The 18,767-nt window shown below is 39.0% G+C and overlaps 1 protein-coding gene across 1 annotated transcript in view; it reads right to left on the bottom strand.

The window, feature by feature from the left end:
* agtpbp1 (ATP/GTP binding protein 1) overlaps window positions 1-18,767 on the bottom strand; it is a 172,684-nt gene that overhangs the window by 68,038 nt on the left and 85,879 nt on the right. The window contains 8 exon segments of the mRNA XM_034170437.1: window positions 728-822; window positions 8,932-9,109; window positions 9,223-9,431; window positions 9,780-9,817; window positions 9,943-10,036; window positions 10,238-10,273; window positions 10,276-10,368; window positions 11,706-11,852. Coding sequence (XP_034026328.1) covers window positions 728-822; window positions 8,932-9,109; window positions 9,223-9,431; window positions 9,780-9,817; window positions 9,943-10,036; window positions 10,238-10,273; window positions 10,276-10,368; window positions 11,706-11,852 — 890 coding nt within the window.

Below are 18,767 nucleotides of genomic sequence, written 5' to 3'. Positions count from 1 at the left end.
CCTGTTGGTTCTTCTTTAAGAAGCCCTCCTATTCTGCATGCTTTACTTGTATTAATGGCACCTATTTGAACTTACTATCTGATAATAATAATAATAATAATTTTATTTATATAGCGCCAAATCACAACAAACAGTTGCCCCAAGGCGCTTATCTGTATAAAAGACACCTGTCCACACACGCTGGGTCTTCCAGCATGACAATGACCTAAAACACACAGCCAGGGCAACTAAGGAGGGGCTCTGTAAGAAGCATTTCAAGGTCCTGGAGTGGCCTGGCCAGTCTCCAGACCTGAACTCAATAGAAAATCTTTGGAGGGAGCTGAAACTCCAAACATGAAAGATCTGGAGAAGATCTGTATGGAGGAGTGGACCAGCATCCCTGCTGCAATGTGCAAACTTGGTCAAGAACTACAGGAAATGTCTGACCTCTGTAATTGTAAACAAAGGTTTCTGGATCAAATATTAAGGTTTGTTTTTCTATTGTATCGACAACTTATTTCATGTAATAAAATGCAAATTAAATATTTAAAAATAACAGAATATGATTTTCTAAATATTTTTTTTTTAGATTTAGTCTCTCCCAGTTGAAGTGTACCTACAATAAAAATTACAGACCTCTCCATTCTTTAGAAGTGGGGAAAACTCGACAGTGGATCAAATACTTATTTGCCTCACTGTAGATGTCACAGTAATTCCCTATGGAATATGTTTGAGTATCAAGAATTACCATCGTGTGAAGGTCCTTTTCTTCCTCTTCAGTATCATTCTCTGTGTCTGCATCTGTTTCCTCATTATCATCGCTTACATCCACTACATCATCCACTGAAAAGCACAACGACAAAGACTAGTTATTTCCATGTACTGTTTTGTACTGCGCTTACGCAAAGCTTATTTATTTTTGCTACATTTACGCCAAAGCACCACTGATGTTGCTTAACTGACAGGAAAAAAGAAAAGTTGTACTTTACCTTTATTACTTAATTTGCAGTTGTAGATATACATTCAAGTACACAAGTATTGTGATTTTGTGCACCACCACAACGGAGTTCAGGCTGACGCAATTAGCTGATGTAATCATGCCTATCTCGGCTTTCAATGCTTACCAGTCCAGTAAGTATCAGAGAAATTGTGGAGAGCTGGGCATGTCCTAACTTGTCCTCTGACACGCCGAAACGGAGGTGTTCCGTTGTCTCGCTCGATCAGCGAATCGGTCGTTACGCACAAAGCCTCTGCGTGGCTTTCCATGACAAAATCTCTTGTTAAAAGTGAAATCTGCCAAAAATGGCTGATGTCCAGCTCTTGTGATAACCAGAGAAAGTGCACATGACGGTCTCATATCCACAGAGCCATCAGCTTAGAAATGATCCGGTGGTTTGTGCTGCTCGATGGTGGAACGGAGCACGGCGCGCCGAGCGTCCTTAAAGCTGTCCTTAAAGCTGTAGTAACAGTCCTTATTCTCTGTGAAGCCCGTAAAATTTTCACTGAAAGCCAGATAAATTTTTCAAATGGTTTCCAGGTGCCAGTCTCTAACAGCTTCTAAAAAAATTCTGATGGAAAAAACGTCCAAATCATTCCGCCATTTCCAGACAATGAAAATCCAATGAGGGACGGGACCACTCCTTACACAAGGCGTGCTCACAGGCGAATGACGTAACCGACAGGCGTGGAAAAACTCACGCATGCACACGAGGGTTCAAGCTTGTCTGACGTAAAAACATGTGAATGAAATCCATATAGTTTTTGAAAAAAATAAAAAGGACCGTTACTTTATTGACAGACCTCGTAGTTGACATGCAATTTTTTTAAGAATGAATTTACCTATTTTGATTTCCACTATACCTCAAATCTTATAACAAAAGTTCCACAATGCCTCAATGTCGAGCTGAGTGAATAAGGAGCTAGCCCGCCAATATGTAGAACTGGGTTCAAATCCTGTTCATGCTACCTGTCTCTGCCCTTGGGCAAGACACTTAATTACATCGTGTGAGTCCACCTAGCTGTAAATAGGTTGGCTGAGGAAGTAATCTGCGCCACACTGGCACTGTGTCCAGGGGAATCTCAGACTCTCATCTGTTCGAAATTATGGAATCCGGACATAAGCATGGGCACCAACAGGCCTTGGGGCCTATATACTGTAGGACTCACTTCTTCCTCAGTGCCACAATGCTGCTTCTTGACTGCATGGGTGATGTGGCACGAGTCACTTTTGGCTAACAGTCACTGGTTAGCTTGACTCCAGTTAAAAAAAAAAGTCATGGCAATGGTAGCAGAGTCACACTCCAGTGTTTGGTTTATGTTCTCACACTGAAGGCATCAAAAGTATGGCATTAAAGCCAGTCATACCCTAAGAAGAAACATACAGTAGGTAAAATAAGTATTGAACACGTTACCATTTTTCTCAGTACATATACGAGGTCTGTTAGAAAAGTATCCAACCTTTTTATTTTTTTCAAAAACATAGGGATTTGAATCACGTGTGATTGCATCAGCCAAGCTTGAACCTTCGTGCGCATGCGTGAGTTTTTTCATGCCTGTCGGTTGCGTCATTCGCCTGTGAGCTGGCTTTGTGTGAGCACTGGTCCACCCCTCTTGTCGTTTTTTTATTGCCAATAAATGTCGGAACGATTTGGAGCTTTGCTGCATCAATTTTTTGCCAGAAACTGTGAGAGACCTCCAGGTGGACACCGTTCAGAAAATTAATATGGCTTTCAGGGACGATTTTATGGGGATTACACAGATTAAGGAGTGATCCAGACGATTTAAAGACCGCCCACAACTGCTGAGAGCGCGCCGCGCTCCGAGCGCCGATCGACAGGCTCAAACCCCGCTGAAACAACCAGATCATTTCCAACGTGAAGGCTTTGTTGATCCGGGACGTCGTCTGACTTTCACAAAAAGGCAGAAGGCGTGGATATCAGCACAAAGCAACGCCATGATGAAGCCTCACAGGACATGTTGGGGCATGTCCAGCTCATGCTCAATTTCTCGGATAATCACACGACTGAAAAGCAACCGACAGCCGTCTGAAATCCACCTGAAAGCCGTCCTGTGAGACCAACACGGAGGTGGTTTTGTGCCGCGTAATGAACGGCTCCGTGGCGCGTCCCTCCGCTTTTCTTTCCATGAAAAAACTCCTGTAACAGTGGAATGTGCCGAAAAAGTGCTGATATCCAGGTTCAAGCTTGGCTGATGCAATCACACGTGATTCAAATCCATATGGTTTTTGGAAAAAATAAAAAGGTCGGATACTTTTCTAACAGACCTCGTATTTCTAAAGGTCCTACGGACAAGAAATTTTCACCAGGTGCCACTTACAACCGAAGTGATCCATACATGCAAAGAAACCAAAACAAATAAGTACAGTACACATATTTACTGGCAAAAATGGTGACATTTTAAATATCTATGTAAATATGTATAGGCACAATTCTGGACAGCGCACTGTGAGAAAAACATTTGGACACATGTCAAATAAGTCTGATCACCCTTTAAACATGATTGTACAGATTTTGGTCAGCAACCCTGTCTTAAAATGCCCTAGGCACTGACAAGGATGCAGAAAAAACTTGCAGTCACATTTTCAGAAGTATGGTATCAACTTGATACCAAAGTATCGGTTCTCGTGATCTTACCTTAAGTGAAACCTTCAAGCTTTCACTTCCAACCAACTGTTATGATCATCTAAACTTGGGCATGCCTCAATATGTGCCTATTTATTCAACAGAGGGATAGGTTTCCGCTGGTTTGGAACTTCAGGTGTGATATGTCTGCAGGTAACTACTGCTAATGTCATATGTTTGGTCCTGCTATTGCGTCTCGTCCCTTCTCCATGTAAAAAAAAGCTTTTGTCTTCACAAAGCCTACACCACTTCGTCCTCCATCTGTCCACTTCATGTTCTTTTTAGTCAACAACTCTTGAAAATGAAAAGGTCCCGCACTCCGTCTAACTTGCTGTAGAAAAATTTATTCAGGACTGTATCACCAACGTTTCGGCACTGTGGCCTTCATCAGGTAGCCATCTTAAAAAGGGTGGGGCTAGCACCCAAGGGTGTCAGTTAAATGCACAGTGCACCAAAATACAAATATCCTTGAAAAAGTCAAAGTACAGAACAAGTACAGACATAATTATAAAAGAAAAGTGTTTGGATACATAATGATACTGTATATACGTTACCAGGCTATAGAGTAAAACTGGTGCACAAATATACATATCTCCATATAAATAACATTCAATAATAGCACATCACATCAGGACAAAGTTAATACATTATTTACAGAAAAATACTCAGATTAAAATCATTATTTTGGCCTTTCGGAGTCAAGGTTTGTTTGTTGGTTATTGTTCATGATTACAACATGAATAATATAGTGAATGGTTTTAATAAATTTTTTGTACATGTTGGCCCTGATTTGGCAGCTGAAATCCCAAATCCAGGAATTCAGCAGTCTAATGAAACTATAAAAAGAAACATAAATTCAATTTTTCTTTCAGCAACAAATGAACAGGAAATAAAAGACATTGTTAATAAATGCAGAAACAAACTGTCTACAGACTGTCACGATATAAACATGGTATTAGTCAAAAAAGTCATCAACAACATTTCAAAACCTCTGACCTATATCTGTAATTTGTCATTCCAAACTGGATGTGTTCCGGAAAAAATAAAAATTGCAAAAGTTATACCACTGTACAAAAATGACAACAAACATATTTTTACCAATTATAGACCAATTTCTTTACTCCCACAGTTTTCAAAAATCCTAGAAAAATTGTTTGACTCTCGTTTGGAAAAATTCATAGAAAAATATCAGTTAATAAACGAAGGTCAATATGGCTTTAAAAAGAAAAGAACCACTTCAATGGCTGTTACTGAGGCAATAGAAGAAATTACTAATGCATTGGACAGAAAAAGATATGCTGTTGGAATATTCATTGATCTTAAAAAAGCATTTGATACAATTAACCATTCAATTTTAATCAACAAATTAGAGAATTATGGTATCAGAGGAGTTGCAGGAAATTGGATAAAAAGTTATCTTACAGATAGGGTCCAATACGTGGAAATGGGAAATTACAAATCTGAATGTCTTGGCATTGCTTGTGGTGTCCCCCAGGGGGCAGTGTTGGGTCCGAAATTGTTTAATATGTATATTAATGACATTTTTAATGCATCTAGATCACTGAAACTAATATTATTCGCTGATGATACAAATATATTCTACAGTAGTGATAATTACAATGAACTTATAAATACTGTAAATGACGAACTAAGTAAAATAAAAAAATGGATGGACAGTAACAAATTATCATTAAATTTAAATAAAACAAAAGCAATGATATTTGGTAATTATAAGGTTAAATCTAAATTACAAATATGTATAGACAGTGTCCAAATTGAAAACTCAGCTGAAAACAAATTTTTAGGAGTAATAATAGACAGTAAATTAACATGGAAAGCCCACATCAGACACATAAAAATGAAAATTTCAAAAAGCCTCTCTATTATGAATAAGGTAAAGCAATTTCTTGATCATAATGCACTCCGTACATTATACTGTTCTTTAGTTCTCCCATACTTAACATATTGTGTTGAAGTGTGGGGTAACAACTATCAATGTTCAACACAACCACTATTTATACTACAAAAACGAGCAATAAGGATCATACATAAAGTTGGATTTTTAGAACATAGCAATAATCTTTTATGCAATCAAAATTGCTTAAATTTCATGATCTTGTAAAATATTCTACATTACAGATTTATTTAAGGTATTTAACAAATCACTGCCAAGTAACATTCTAAAGTTCTTCTCAGTTAAAGAGTGTGTTCATAATCTTAGAGGTTTTGCCAAATTCACATTATTAAAAGTTAGAACCACTCGGAAAATTTTTTGTGTGTCTGTATGTGGAGCAAAGTTATGGAATGGTTTGGACGTCAGACTCAAGCAATGCCAAAACATTCATGAATTCAAGTCACATTATAAACAGAGGGTCTGGGATCGGTATAGAATGATTGACACTTAACAATAAAAGCCATTTTACATTCATGGCTCATGACTCTGTATCACAATTGTTGGTTTGTGCATTATATGTTTCTTTCTTTCATATGTTTGGTTCTTCATCATAATTGGTATTGTTGTCTCTTATCATTGTTGGTATGTTTTTTATATGTTGCTTTCTTACCGTAATTGGTATTGTTGTTTTCTTACCATTGTTGGTATGAGCATCATATGTTTGTTTTCTTTGCCGTAACTGGTATCGTTGATTTCTTACCATTGTTGGTATGTGCTTGTCGCTTGTTTATTATACTGGTATTGTTTTCTTGCTGCTGTTGGTATCTATTGTGGGAATTTACAAGTATTTAAAATGTATTATTTTCTTAATTTTCTATCTAATTGACGGGAAGCAGCTATGCACTTTATGTTAAATTTGAATAAAGGGGTGGGATTAAATAAGTTTTCTTCCTTCCACTCCTTTTTGAGCAGATTCAATGTCCTGAGTTAATAGTAAATTCAGTTTTTTTGTTTTTTATGTTATTGTTAAATTGTTTTTTTTTTTTTTTTCTGTTTTCTGTATTTCTTATCCTCTGCTCAAATAAAATAGATGATGATGATGATGATGATGAAGGTTTGGAGGGTATGAATCCAAAATGCCTCCCTCTGTTTGAGCAGTTGATCATGATCCCCTCCTCGTGGTGGAGGGGGCACCCGCTCAATGCCACAGAACTGTAGGGCACTTATATCATGCCTGTGGTCACTGAAGTGTACCGCTACAGGGTAGTCTCTGTCATTCCGCCTGATGGAACTCTTGTGCTCACTGATTCTTTGTTTTAATTTTCTTGTGGTCTTGCCTACATAAGCTAGGCCACAAGGGCATCATTTGCCATCAGTTTTCACCCTACTCCCCTTAAGAAAGGCTTACCTATAAGTCAATTCTACCGTCTCAGAAGAATCTGTCACTCCACTGATGATTTTACTGAACAAGCCACTGACATGAGGGAGAGATTTCTGCAACGTGGATATCCAGAGTCTTGGGTTGATGATACATATGAGCGGGCTCTACATAAGTCCCGTGTAGATCTATTAAAGAAAAGCACCAAGAAACAAAAGAACTTTTCTGTAACCTGCATCACACAATATTCTACCCATGCACACTCTTAAATCAATTTTTTTAAAGCATTGGCACGTTTTAAAAGCTGATCCACAAATCTCATCAATCTTTAAGGACCCTCGACTCTTTGTTTATTAACGTGGAAAAAATCTTAAAGATTATTTGGTACAAGCCAATTATACAACCAAATCTAAAATGTCCTCTCAGAATTTACTTAATCCTCTTCCAAATGGAAATTACCATTGTGGGAACTGTGCTCAGTGTAACAATACTATCAAAACTGATCACTTTTTACATCCTCACACTGGAAAAAAGTTCCCAATTGGAAGTATAATTACATGTGCATCTACTCATGTCATTTACTTGCTTAGATGCCCTTGTGGCCTAGCTTATGTAGGCAAGACCACAAGAAAATTAAAACAAAGAATCAGTGAGCACAAGAGTTCCATCAGGCGGAATGACAGAGACTACCCTGTAGCGGTACACTTCAATGACCACAGGCATGATATAAGTGCCCTACGGTTCTGTGGCATTGAGCGGGTGCCCCCTCCACCACAAGGAGGGGATCATGATTGACTGCTCAAACAGAGGGAGGCATTTTGGATTCATACCCTCCAAACTTTGACTCCGAAAGGCCTAAATGATGATTTTAATCTGAGTATTTTTCTGTAAATAATGTATTAACTTTGTCCTGATGTGATGTGCTATTTTTGAATGTTATTTATATGGAGATATGTACGTATATTTGTGCACCAGTTTTACTCTATAGCCTTGTAACGTATATACAGTATCATTATGTATCCAAACACTTTTCTTTTATAATTATGTCTGTACTTGTTCTGTACTTTGACTTTTTCATGGATATTTGTATTTTGGTGCACTGCATTTAACTGGCACCCTTGGGTGCTAGCCCCACCCTTTTTAAGATGGCTACCTGGAGCTCAGTCTTCATTTGCCTGATGAAGGCCACAGTGCCGAAACGTTGGTGATACAGTCCTGAATAAATTTTTCTACAGCAAGTTAGACGGAGTGTGGGACCTTTTCATTTTCACGTTTAGCTGGGCTTGTCCCTTATCTCCTACGCATGCGTTTGTTTGATGTGCAAAGTTTTCTCTCTCTAGTCAACAACTCTTGCCACTATCCACTAGTGTTTTGTTGTTCCTTTTCACAGGCCAATTGGTCACAAATCACCGTGTGATGGAGGAGAAACTACTTCATCCTCTGTAGCTTTTATTAACGACTGGTAACCAATATGTGTGCATTATTGGCACCAATGATTCAGGGTGAGGAGCACAATTCAAGAGGGGTGTCCATACTGATTTAACATGCAAAATTTAGGAAGTAAATTTAGAAGGAAATAGGTGTGAAACATCTTTTTAAAAATCTCACTGTGGCCACACTGAGGGCTGCCTATTACCTCTGTATGAAACAGAGCAAGACTAATGTGCACTGTTGATGATTTGTGTGAATAAAAATTAGGCTTGTGTACTTAAAGCAAAGGAGAGTATTAAATTGCTTTTGAAATATGCACTGCATCAGTGTAGTGAAGCAACAGCAGCCATTATTCTCTGTTCAGTCTGTTAGCACCACACTTTTAAAGTGAAGGAGCGAGAACACTAACTTATTTGGTGACTTATGTCTAATTTATCCAAAATTGACCATTAAAAAATACATGTGCAATGATTTAGTCTAAAGCCCTATCAGATAAAGAGAAGTAATGATGACTGAGCTTCAAAGTGTAGAGTATGTATTTGTACAGTACAATCATCCAGGAAAGCTGAGAACACACCCTGTGATGAGCCGTGTGCTTGTTGTCTCACCTCCGGGCTGCAGATTCTGCAACTGTGCCACAGGCCCTGCAGCAGGCACATAAGGCAGCTGGTAATGGAAGGAAGATTTTATAGTGGACAAAGGCAGACGGTTCTTAGGAAAGCACTTCCTCATGATGAGCGTTGAAGTATTGACTAGAGGATCCAGAGTCCGAACTGGAAGACATTCCTAAAGAGAGGAGAAGGCAAATTCCAAGTCAGATACAGCATCTGTGTTTATGTGTTTGCATGTTCACACAAAGTGTGTTTTTATTTGTTTGCTATGTGGCCATTCTCACTCACAGTGGAGGAGTTGTAAAGTATCTTCATGCCATTGGCATCTATAAATGCCTTTCTGCCAAGCTTGATGTTGGTGATGTTTCTAAGGCAAATAAGCAGCCCTTTGCGAATCAAGGTGTAACGATGACGAGTGTCATTGTGATGCCAATCCAGATACAGTGATAACAAGACTTGCACGAATTCACCATCCACTGCACAGCGAGCATTTGTTTCTGGAGAGGAAAGTCAAAGGAGGTGAGAAAACACTGATGATTACCTCTGTGTATATATGTTGACTTTTTTTTTTTTTTTTAAGAAGATGACACAAAACATAATCTGACAGGGTTCTTAAGAAGGATGGGTTCAATGTAAAAGCATTTTAGGGCAGATTCACAAAAAGAAATGTAAATTATGGAATGCTAATACAATTGATTTGTCTTATGAAATTTGAAAAGAACTCATGTTTGAAGCTGAATCTAGAGAACGGAATGGAGCTATGAAATCTATGGAGCTATGGAGTGGAGCTATGAAAAAGTTATTCAAACAGTCAACAAATCAATGGAAACAAAAAAATTACTCACTAGATTTAAGAAGTGTTCCAAGTGCATCCAGGGCTACCCTGTAAATTAAAACAAGACCGTTGTCTGTTACACTGGCTCATCAGTCAAGATGTTAGAAAGCAGAGATGTAGCCAATAGTTGTTAATGTATATTATACTAGTTATATAGTAATTATGCTGCTTACTTGATTAAGCTGGCGTTCTTCTTGTTATATGGTGTAATAATCTTGAAAATAAGTTCTACCACACCATTCTTGCCCAAGGAAATGCAATTTGCCACTATGAATAAACAGACATATAAATGAGGTGAAAGTAAATAAGACTAGCGACAGGCAACAAGTACAGTAACATATATAGCACCCGCACTATATTTAGAGCATTTCCAGAGCTTTGACATTCAAAATTACTACATTATTTTTGACAGTAAGCTGTTTTGAATTTCAGATAAAAGAGAATGAAGTTCATACTTTCTTTACTTACAGTTACTCGAGTAAACCCTGAGAACCTGCAGGCAGGTAGGAGGAGTTTGAAATTGTGGAAGCTGTGTTTCATCAAACTGACTGTGACATTCATAGCACCACTTAAACGCGCCTTCACTCCAAACTTTCTATCTGAAAGAAAATTAAAGGTCAGTTCAAAGGTCAGTGTGCCACAACAAAGTTGCGTTTGTATAATAATTAAGAATTTTATTATAATAATTTATACTTTATTAATCCCTTAAGGAGATTAATAAAGTATAAATTATTCAAAACAATCTGATCACACAAGCAGCAGTAGGCAGCCACTGAGTGGTGACTGGGACCAACTGCTGATCTTCACACACTACCCTGGTCACTGGCTGTGCAAGGAGCACAAAACTAACAAGCATTTTTATATTTTATTTTTTAATAATGGTGGAAGGAAACCAGAGTACCCAGAGGAAACCCAGGCAGACAAGGAAAGATCATGCAAACTCAAAACAAACTGGAACTGGGTAAGGATGTTTTGACCATCAGACAGGGCCGGAGGGTTAACCACCATGCAACACAATTAATTGTCAATCCATTCTTATAATATTTATCATTTTCTTATAGCATTTATAAGAAATCTGCTTCCAGAAAAGCACAGAGCTTCATGCCTTCTTTCTGTTCATCTTTAATCCTGTCTATGCGGGGTTGATGTTTATATGGTAGAAATTCTCTGTATAGACCAATCCTGAACCTCCTTCCCACTAGGCTTTTTTTACTTAAATTTTTCTTCTCTCTGTCCAAATTTTAAGTTTTCCTAAATATGTCAAAACTGGATCAGAGATGGAAAGGAATTTTTCTATGGACCCCCTAAGTGAGTATTTAATCTTCTCTAACTGTAAACATTTTGTTAGATAATTGTGTCAAACCACATACTCTGTGCTTTAGGTGGATATATTGATTTCCAATGGAACAGTATTCTTCGTTGAGCAAGTCATAAAAGCAATTTTATATTATCAAATGTTTATGTTATCAAACATTTTCTATCTGTGACACCAAATGTGGCTACTGTTGCAATGGGTTGCAGATCAATAGACCATTCTCTCAATAACCAGAAATATGTAATTGTTGTGGAAATGGAGTTCCTGTCAGTGTCAACACAACAGAAAAACATACGCAGCAAATAATGGATTGGATATGTATAAAATGGATTGGATATGTATAAAATGTACAAAATTTTTTATATGTATGTAACCAGAGGTGGAAAACTCCAGCTTCAGAAAGCAAAAGCCCTATCAAGTGATGGCTGACTTGGTTCCTTATGTACAAAAATTTTCATTTGTTTCCACTATTATGGCATAAAGGTTCATATTCATAAACTTTTGAGAACTTTTTTCAGCATGTACTCATAAATATCATGAAAAGAAGACAAAAATGATTAAAAAATAAACATTTGCCAGCCGGATGTTTGTACTGGTGTACTTGTAAGAATGTGTGACTACCTTTTGAGCCGATCTTGGCAAGTAATGAATGAAGCTGCATCATGAGTTCTTCACTGAGGGGCAACTGCTTACTGTAGTTGATCAGAATCTGGAATAAAATGCCTGTTCCTCCTTTGGATACAAATACTCCCACTCTACGACCCTTGCCTAAAACAGAAATAGGAAAAACTAAATAAGATGTAATATTCAAAATAAATAAAATAAAATAAGTTAACTGCAGTTAATCTGAGATTTCTGGTAAGGATTATTGTTAGTAGCCATTCTCACACTCCCTCATACCTACCAGATTCATTCCAGCAAAACTTTGATATTTTGCTGCCATTTCACCATGTATTACAGTGCCAAAAATATATATACGAGGTCTGTTAGAAAAGTATCGGACCTTTTTTATTTTTTTCAAAAACCTGACGGATTTGAATCACGTGTGCTTGCATGAGCCAACCTTGAACCTTCGCATGAGTGAACTTTTTCACACCTGTCGATTGCATCAGTTGCTGGTAAGCAGCCTTTGTGTGAGGACGTGTGTCATGCTCTCGGCGGATTTTCATTGCAAGGAAAATGGCGGAACGACTGGAGCAGCACTGCATCAAATTTTGCCAGAAACTGGGCAACAGCCAGGTGGAAACCATTCGGAAGATTCAGACGGCTTTCGGTGACGATCCTATGGGCATCACACAGATTAAGGAGTGGTACAACCAGTTTAAAGACGGCCGCACAACGGTGGAGAGCGAGCCACGCTTTGGTTGGCCATCATCATGCTGAAATGACCAGGTCATTTCCAAAGTGAATGCTGTGGTGATGCGGGACCATTGTGTGACTGTCCGAGAAATTGCGGAAGAGGTGGACATCAGCACTTTTTCAGCACATTCCACTGTGACAGAAGATCTGGCCATGAAAAGAATGGCGGTAAAATTTGTGCCGAAGCTGCTGACGGCGGAGCAAAAGCACCTTCATGTTGAAGTCTCACAGGACATGCTGGACTCCGAAAAATGATGCCCACCTCTTCCGCAATTTCTCGGATAGTCACATGACTGAAAAGCCACCGAAAACCGTCTGAATCTCCCGAATGGTTTCCACCTGGCTGTCGCCCAGTTTCCGGCAAAATTTGATGCAGTAGCGCTGCTCCAGTCATTCCGCCATTTTCCTTGCAATGAAAATCCGCCGAGAAGAACTACACACAACCTCACACAAAGGATGCTTGGCAGCAACTGACACAATCGACAGGCATGAAAAAGTTCACGCATGCGCACGAAGGTTCAAGGTTGGCTCATGCAAGCACACGTCATTCAAATCCATCAGGTTTTTGCAAAAAATAAAAAGGTCCAATACTTTTCTAACAGACCTTGTATTGTTGCTATCAAAGACTTAGCTTTTCTCATGGTTGTAACTGATCGTTACAATTAATGACTGACCAATTAATCAGTGTGTCAATTACTCGGGTCGAATAATTACATTTTTCCATAATCAACATTGGCTGATTAAAATGCAGATTAAACAGAAAGTGTATGGAGATGGTCTGAAATGGAATGAGTAGCATGTAAAGTCAACCAGTCAACACTGCCAGAGCACCATGGAGCTTGGCTTCATCACAGGAGCTTGGATGCATGTATCTCCTGGCTGCAGCATGAGAATGTTTCAGGTAGAGCAAGACAAAAAGTGATGACACACACAATGCAGTAGAGAATGTGACCATCTCCACTTAAAATTTAATCAAGTAACAACATTATTTTTGTGGTTGTTTCAAAGCAGTAAAGCTGTAAAATATGGCAGCAAAATCACCTGTCGTGTGTACGCAATAGTAGAGCCCAACTAATACAAATGCCTATATAAGGGAGAAAAAAAATTATCCTGATATAAAGACAATTTCTTTAAATAAAATGTCTCACTGGAACAACTTCCCTTTAATTTTTAATTCATTATGCATAACAATGAAATAAGAATAACAATGCAGCCGGTCTGCTTTGTGTCACCTGATCCCGTCAGATCTCAGAAGCTAAGCAGAGCAGGATCTGGTTAGTACTTGGATGGGAGACCTCTTTGGAACACCAGCGGCTGTGTGTGTTTCTCCAGGTAAAAGTGGAGTTGCGTCAGGAAGGGCATCCGGCGTAAACCTTGTGCCAGTTACCAATGCGGATCAGGCTGTGTCCGCTGTGGTGACCCCGAACACAAACCGGGAGCAGCCAAATGACCAACAACAATAAAGAATAATAATAAAGAATAACAATGACTGCAACTATTTTTGGCATTTATACTTGTCACAACCCTCTTAAAACCACCATAATTTGCACAGCAAATATTTAGTAAAGCTGTCACAACATCATAAAACACCAAGACATTGCAGCAGCTTATTATAAATATTAGAAGTGATGGAAATTCATATCTGAGCTACTCCCTGTATCCCCTGCATCAATTTCACCAATTCATGAGCAGATGTCAATGCTGGATAACTACATAACCAGAGAGAAATGGTAAGACTTAATCTCTTAGCTTTAAAAGCTCAGTACGCTTAATCAGGGTTCTAGCTATGGTAGGTGGCGCCACGTGGCACCACCCAGCACTGCAAATTTCCACCCGGCTCTCGGGTTCCAATTGGCTGTCCCACCCAGTACGGAATTAAAAAAAAAAAAAAAAAAAGAACTGAAATGTTGCTGAAAAATGTACAGTAGTGTTCAGAATAATAGTAGTGCTATGTGACTAAAAGATTAATCCAGGTTTTGAGTATATTTCTTATTGTTACATGGGAAACAAGGTACCAGTAGATTCAGTAAATTCTCACAAATCCAACAAGACGAAGCATTCATGATATGCACACTCTTAAGGCTATGAAATTGGGGTATTAGTAAAAAAAAAAAGTAGAAAAGGGGGTGTTCACAATAATAGTAGTGTGGCATTCAGTCAGTGAGTTCATCAATTTTGTGGAACAAACAGGTGTGAATCAGGTGTCCACTATTTAAGGATGAAGCCAGCACCTGTTGAACATGCTTTTCTCTTTGAAAGCCTGAGGAAAATGGGACGTTCAAGACATTGTTCAGAAGAACAGCGTAGTTTGATTAAAAAGTTAATTGGAGAGGGGAAAACTTATACGCAGGTGCAAAAAATTATAGGCTGTTCATCTACAATGATCTCCAATGCTTTAAAATGGACAAAAAAACAGAGACACGTGGAAGAAAACAGAAAACAACCATCAAAATTGATAGAAGAATAACCAGAATGGCAAAGGCTCACCCACTGATCAGCTCCAGGATGATCAAAGGCAGTCTGGAGTTACCTGTAAGTGCTGTGACAGTTAGAAGATGCCTGTGTGAAGCTAACTTATTTGCAAGAATCCCCCGCAAAGTCCCTCTGTTAAATAAAAGACGTGCAAAAGAGGTTACAATTTGCCAAAGAACACATCAACTGGCCTAAAGAGAAATGGAGGAATATTTTGTGGACTGATGAGAGTAAAATTGTTCTTTTTGGGTCCAAGGGCCGCAGACAGTTTGTGAGACGACCCCCAAACTCTGAATTCAAGCCACAGTTCACAGTGAAGACAGTGAAGCATGGTGGTGTAAGCATCATGATATGGGCATGTTTCTCCTACTATGGTGTTGGGCCGATATATCGCATACCAGGTATCATGGATCAGTTTGGATATGTCAAAATACTTGAAGAGGTCATGCTGCCTTATGCTGAAGAGGACACGCCCTTGAAATGGGTGTTTCAACAAGACAATGACCCCAAGCACACTAGTAAACCAGCAAAATCTTGGTTCCAAACCAACAAAATTAATGCCTCGCAGATGTGAAGAAATCATGAAAAACTGTGGTTATCCAACTAAATACTAGTTAATACTAGTTAGTGACTCACTAAATACTTTAATGATTCACAGGATTGCTAAAAAACCAGTTTGAACATAATAGTTTTGAGTTTGTAGCGTCAACAGCAGATGCTACTATTATTGTGAACACCCCCTTTTCTACTTTTTTTTACTAATAGCCCAATTTCATAGCCTTAAGAGTGTGCATATCATGAATGCTTGGTCGTGTTGGATTTGTGACAATCTACTGAATCTACTGGTACCTTGTTTCCCATGTAACAATAAGAAATATACTCAAAACCTGGATTAATCTTTTTAGTTACATAGCACTACTATTATTCTGAACACTACTGTACCATCTAGAGTTCCTTCTGTGTCCGTAGAAGCTGATATATTCAGAAATGAATGGTTTATTTTACAGTTTAAAAGGCTCCCTATTTCCAAAAAGCTCACAGAAAAACAGCAAGGGGGAGGGGGGGAGGGGGGGAGAGAGAGAGAGAGAGAGAGAGAGAGAGAGAGAGAGAGAGAGAGAGAGAGAGAGAGAGAGAGAGAGAGAGAGAGCAGGAGGTGGGGGGAGTAGAGGGTGGAAAGAGAGAGAGAGAGACATAAGGAGAGGGAGAGTAGGAGGAGTGTTTCACTCATTTTCACATAGTTTTCATTGGCACTGTTTACAAACTGTTTACCATTTACAAGCCTCAGTGAAACTGGAAAGTGAAAAACTGATTCAAAAATTTGTTCATCCAATGTTTTTTTTAATTTTCATTTATATAGCATCAAATCACAACAGAGTTGCCTCAAAGCGCTTCACACAAGTAAGGTCTAACCTTATTAACCCCCAGAGCAGCAGTGGTAAGGAAAAACTCCCTCTGAGGAAGAAACCTCAAGCAGACCAGACTCAAAGGGGTGACCCTCTGCTTGGGCCATGCTACAGACTTAAATTACAGAACAATTCACAAAAGAAATATACAGGAAATGCTGTGGGTGCACAGGACAGAAAGGTCTCCAGCACAAATACCACATCCATCTCTGGATGGAGCTGCACCTTAAACAGAGAGAAAAAACAGAAATCAGGCATCAGAATACAGTATACAGTATAAATACAGTATAATTTGTCAGCAATAAACAACAAGAAAAACAGGAAACACTAAGGTGATCGCCGGCCACTAGCCCTAAGCTTCACGAAAAGACCCAGAATTTAGGTAAAGTTGAGGCCGCGGCACATGCCGTTTCGTAATAAAATGAATTAAAAGAGTAGAACTATACTATGCCAGTAACTATACTAAGCCATGCGAAAGAGAAAATAAGTGCGTCTTAAGTCTGGACTTGAAAGTCTCCACAGAATCTGTTTATTAACACAGGGAGCTCATTCCACAGAACAGGGGCACAATAAGAGAAAGCTCTTCTTATTCAGCTAGGGCAGTGGTCTGATTAACTGATTCCATCTGCTCAAAGTGATGTTATTCAGTGAAATCACCTGGTGGAGTTGGTGGTTGCAATGAAAATTTGCACCCTCTTAGTACTTTCTGGAATAAGTTTGAGACACAAAGTAGTCCTGCACCCTGAGAATGCAAAGCCCGGGCTGGTACATAAGATTTAATTAGGTCAGCTAGGTAGGGAGGTGCCAGTCCATGAACAATTTTATAGACTAGTAGCAGAACCTGAAAATCTGTTCTCACTCGGACAGGAAGCCAGTGAAGGGATGCCAAAATGGGTGTAATGTGGTCGAACTTTCTGCTTCGTGTCAAAAGTCTGGTTGCAGCATTTCTGGCTGAACCAATTAGAGAGCCCTAATGCTGGACTGCGGTAAACCAGAAAATAGAACATTGTAGTAGTCCAATCTAGAAGAGATAAACCCATGGATCAGGGTCTCAGCATCAGTGATAGACAGGATGGGATGAATCTTCGCTATATTTCACAGGTGGAAGAAAGCAATCCTTGTAATATTTCTAATGTGGAGGTCAAAGGACAATGTAGGATCAAAAATTACCCCAAGGTTCCTCACTTTGTCAGTGTGAAGTATGACACACGAGTCTACACTAAGGGTTAACTGGACAAATTGATGCAGATGTCTCACTGGACCAAGAACCATCATTTCAGTTTTATCAGAATTTAAAAGTAGGAAATTTCTTGACATCCAGCTTCTCACTGATGCAAGGCAATCTTCTAAGGATTTTATATGAATGAGATTACCAGCAGTTATCGGCATGTATAACTGCGTATCATCAGCAGAGCAGTGAAAGGTAATCCCAAAGTGTCGCAATATGTGCCCAAGGGGTGCTATATAAAGGGAGAAAAGCAGGGGGCCTAAGATGGACCCCTGTGGAACCCTAAATTTCATGTCACTAAGGTTAGAGGAAATGTTACTGTACAAAACATGGTGAGAATGACTGGTCAAGTATGACGTCAACCATGCAAGGGCACTCCCAGTAATCCCAAAATGATTTTCCAGCCTATCAAGTAGAATATGATGATCCACGGTATCAAATGCAGCACTGAGATCTAACAGCACAAGAACCATAGTGGTGTTCGAATCCAAAGCAGAAGATCATTCACCACTTTACTGAGAGCCGTCTCTGTGGAATGATATTTTCTAAAAGCAGACTGCAGTGGTTCAAAGAGATTATTTTCAGTAAGATAGTCCACGAGCTGCCCTGACACCACTTTTTCCAGAATTTTAGAGCAAAATGATAGATCTGATATCGGCCGATAGTTTTTCAATACACTATGGTCAAGATTAGGTTTCTTAAGTAATGGTTTAATCACAGCAGATTTGAAACATTTAGGAACAGATCCAGAAGTTAAAGAAAGATTAATCATTTCCAGTACAGTCGGCCCAAGAGTGGGCCACAGGTCCTTAAACAGTTTTGTTGGAATAGGATCAAATAAACAAGTTGTGCTTTTTGTTGACATTACGAGTTTCATCAGCATGCCTAGAGAGAAACTCTCAAATTCTGTAAATCTAGGTAATACCTCAGTAATGGCGCCCACCTCAATAGTAGGGTGTAGTGGCTGGGTTAAGGCATGCTGGGATATGTTTAACCTAATGTCTTCTATTTTCTTCTCAAAGTAATCCAGGAAATCTTGTGCTGTAAAAGGAGAGCAAACTACAGGTCGTTGTCCATGAATAAGTGTTGCCACCGTGTTGAACAAGAACTTTGAGTTATGCTTGTGCTTGTTGATCAAATCAGCATAATAGGTCCGCTTTGTAGCCAGTATTGCATGCTTATAGTCTAAGATAGCATCACGCCACGCAAGGTGGAATACTT

Source organism: Thalassophryne amazonica, chromosome 5 (genome assembly GCF_902500255.1).
Source record: "Thalassophryne amazonica chromosome 5, fThaAma1.1, whole genome shotgun sequence".
In the NCBI taxonomy this organism is placed as follows: domain Eukaryota; kingdom Metazoa; phylum Chordata; class Actinopteri; order Batrachoidiformes; family Batrachoididae; genus Thalassophryne; species Thalassophryne amazonica.
Note: the sequence above shows the minus strand (reverse complement) of the source record. Positions and strands in the feature narration are given on the sequence as shown.